The 1,403-nt window shown below is 46.1% G+C and overlaps 1 protein-coding gene across 1 annotated transcript in view; it reads left to right on the top strand.

The window, feature by feature from the left end:
- Positions 1–304: 304 nt before the first annotated feature.
- The window catches only part of LOC109484093 (ubiquitin-conjugating enzyme E2 K-like), a 3,940-nt gene continuing 2,841 nt past the window's right edge, over positions 305–1,403 (top strand). The window contains exons 1-2 of the mRNA XM_019787316.1: positions 305–394; positions 656–766. Of these exons, the coding sequence (XP_019642875.1) occupies positions 305–394; positions 656–766 (201 nt within the window). The remainder of the gene's footprint in view (positions 395–655; positions 767–1,403) is intronic.

Here is a 1,403-nt window from a genome sequence, read left to right as displayed (position 1 = left end):
ATTTTTAGCATGTCAACATTTCATAATTGAAAGCGTGTAAAAAAACAACAAAACTACGCGAGGCGTCTCATTATTTGGGGGCGGTGGTGGTGGTTTCCGTCCACAAATAGCTAAAACAATCTTACGATACGAAACAAGCAACCGCATTTTTGCCTCACAGGTGTCTGAAATTACCAGAAAATTGATATTAAAAATCCAATTTTGCCGCCCTTACATTTCATTTAATCCTTTGAGGTTACAAGGAAAAGCTTTATGGTTGAGCCCGTTTATTTTTTTCGCCACCATCTATGATGCACGACATCGGATGGACTTTAATGTATACGGTAAAGTTCGAAGTTTCGTTTTATTCCTTGACTGTTCATGTAGCGAAAACTACCCCCTTGGGCCTCCAATCGTAAGTACATTGATCGTTTTATCTCTACACTATTTTTATTCACAAACCAAAACAATCCACCTCAAGTTTGCCTAAGCTAAACTAAAGTAAAGTCCATCGTTCGATAGTACCTACATGTGATGATAATAACAGGTCATTATAGTCAAGATTCTTACTATATATGTACCTTATTCCGTGCTAATTTTCAAGACTGTAGAAAAGTTCTTTTCATAGCAGCTTCCTAAGTAAAGTAGAGTGTGCAATTATCTCTCGCTCCGCTAGGTGCGCTTCATCACGCCGATCTACCACCTGAACGTGAGTCAGACTAGCGGCCAGGTGTGTCTCCGCTTCCTGGCTGAAGATGAGTGGGTGGCAGGAGGAACCATTGAACAGGTAAGGAATCATCACGTAGACTACCTTAGGTACAGAAAGTCAATTTTATTGTCATTCCTTTTCAGTAAGTTGCATCCTCCATTGCAACTACCATTTACCAAGTGGAGATATGACGCCAAAATATGACGCCTTACGCGACGGTCACAACCCGCCGTGCGTGCTTTTTGTCCGTAAAGCCTCGGTCACAACTCGCCGTAAGTGCTTCTGCGTGCTGTCTACGTGCAAAAACGTGGGCAAACGTACGGCATCCGTGCGTGGTGAGTACCGCCTCCGTACGGAATCCTACGGATTTGGGAGCACGCAGACACGCCGTAGAACCTTAAGTGCATGTAATACTTTTTCTACGTGCGGTCTGCGGATTTACCACCCGTGCGTGCGAGTACGTGCGACGCGCGTGCCCCGTACAGCCTATGAGCGTGCAACGTACGGACTCCGTGAGTCTAACTTCACTATTCTCACGTGCAATTGCTGTACGGACAGCGCACGAAGCACGTGCGTGCCACGCACGGTGCTTGCGTCATCCGTGCTTACTCCTCACTTCCCAGTTGACCTGCTCAATGACCACGCAGAACACACGTGCACCATACTAGGTGCTCCGCACGTGCAACGCACGTGCAACGCACCTTATTTCTACCGT

This window comes from Branchiostoma belcheri, unplaced genomic scaffold, assembly GCF_001625305.1.
Source record: "Branchiostoma belcheri isolate BF01 breed outbred unplaced genomic scaffold, Haploidv18h27 scaffold689, whole genome shotgun sequence".
NCBI lineage: Eukaryota > Metazoa > Chordata > Leptocardii > Amphioxiformes > Branchiostomatidae > Branchiostoma > Branchiostoma belcheri.
This window is presented reverse-complemented; position numbering and strand designations above follow the sequence as displayed.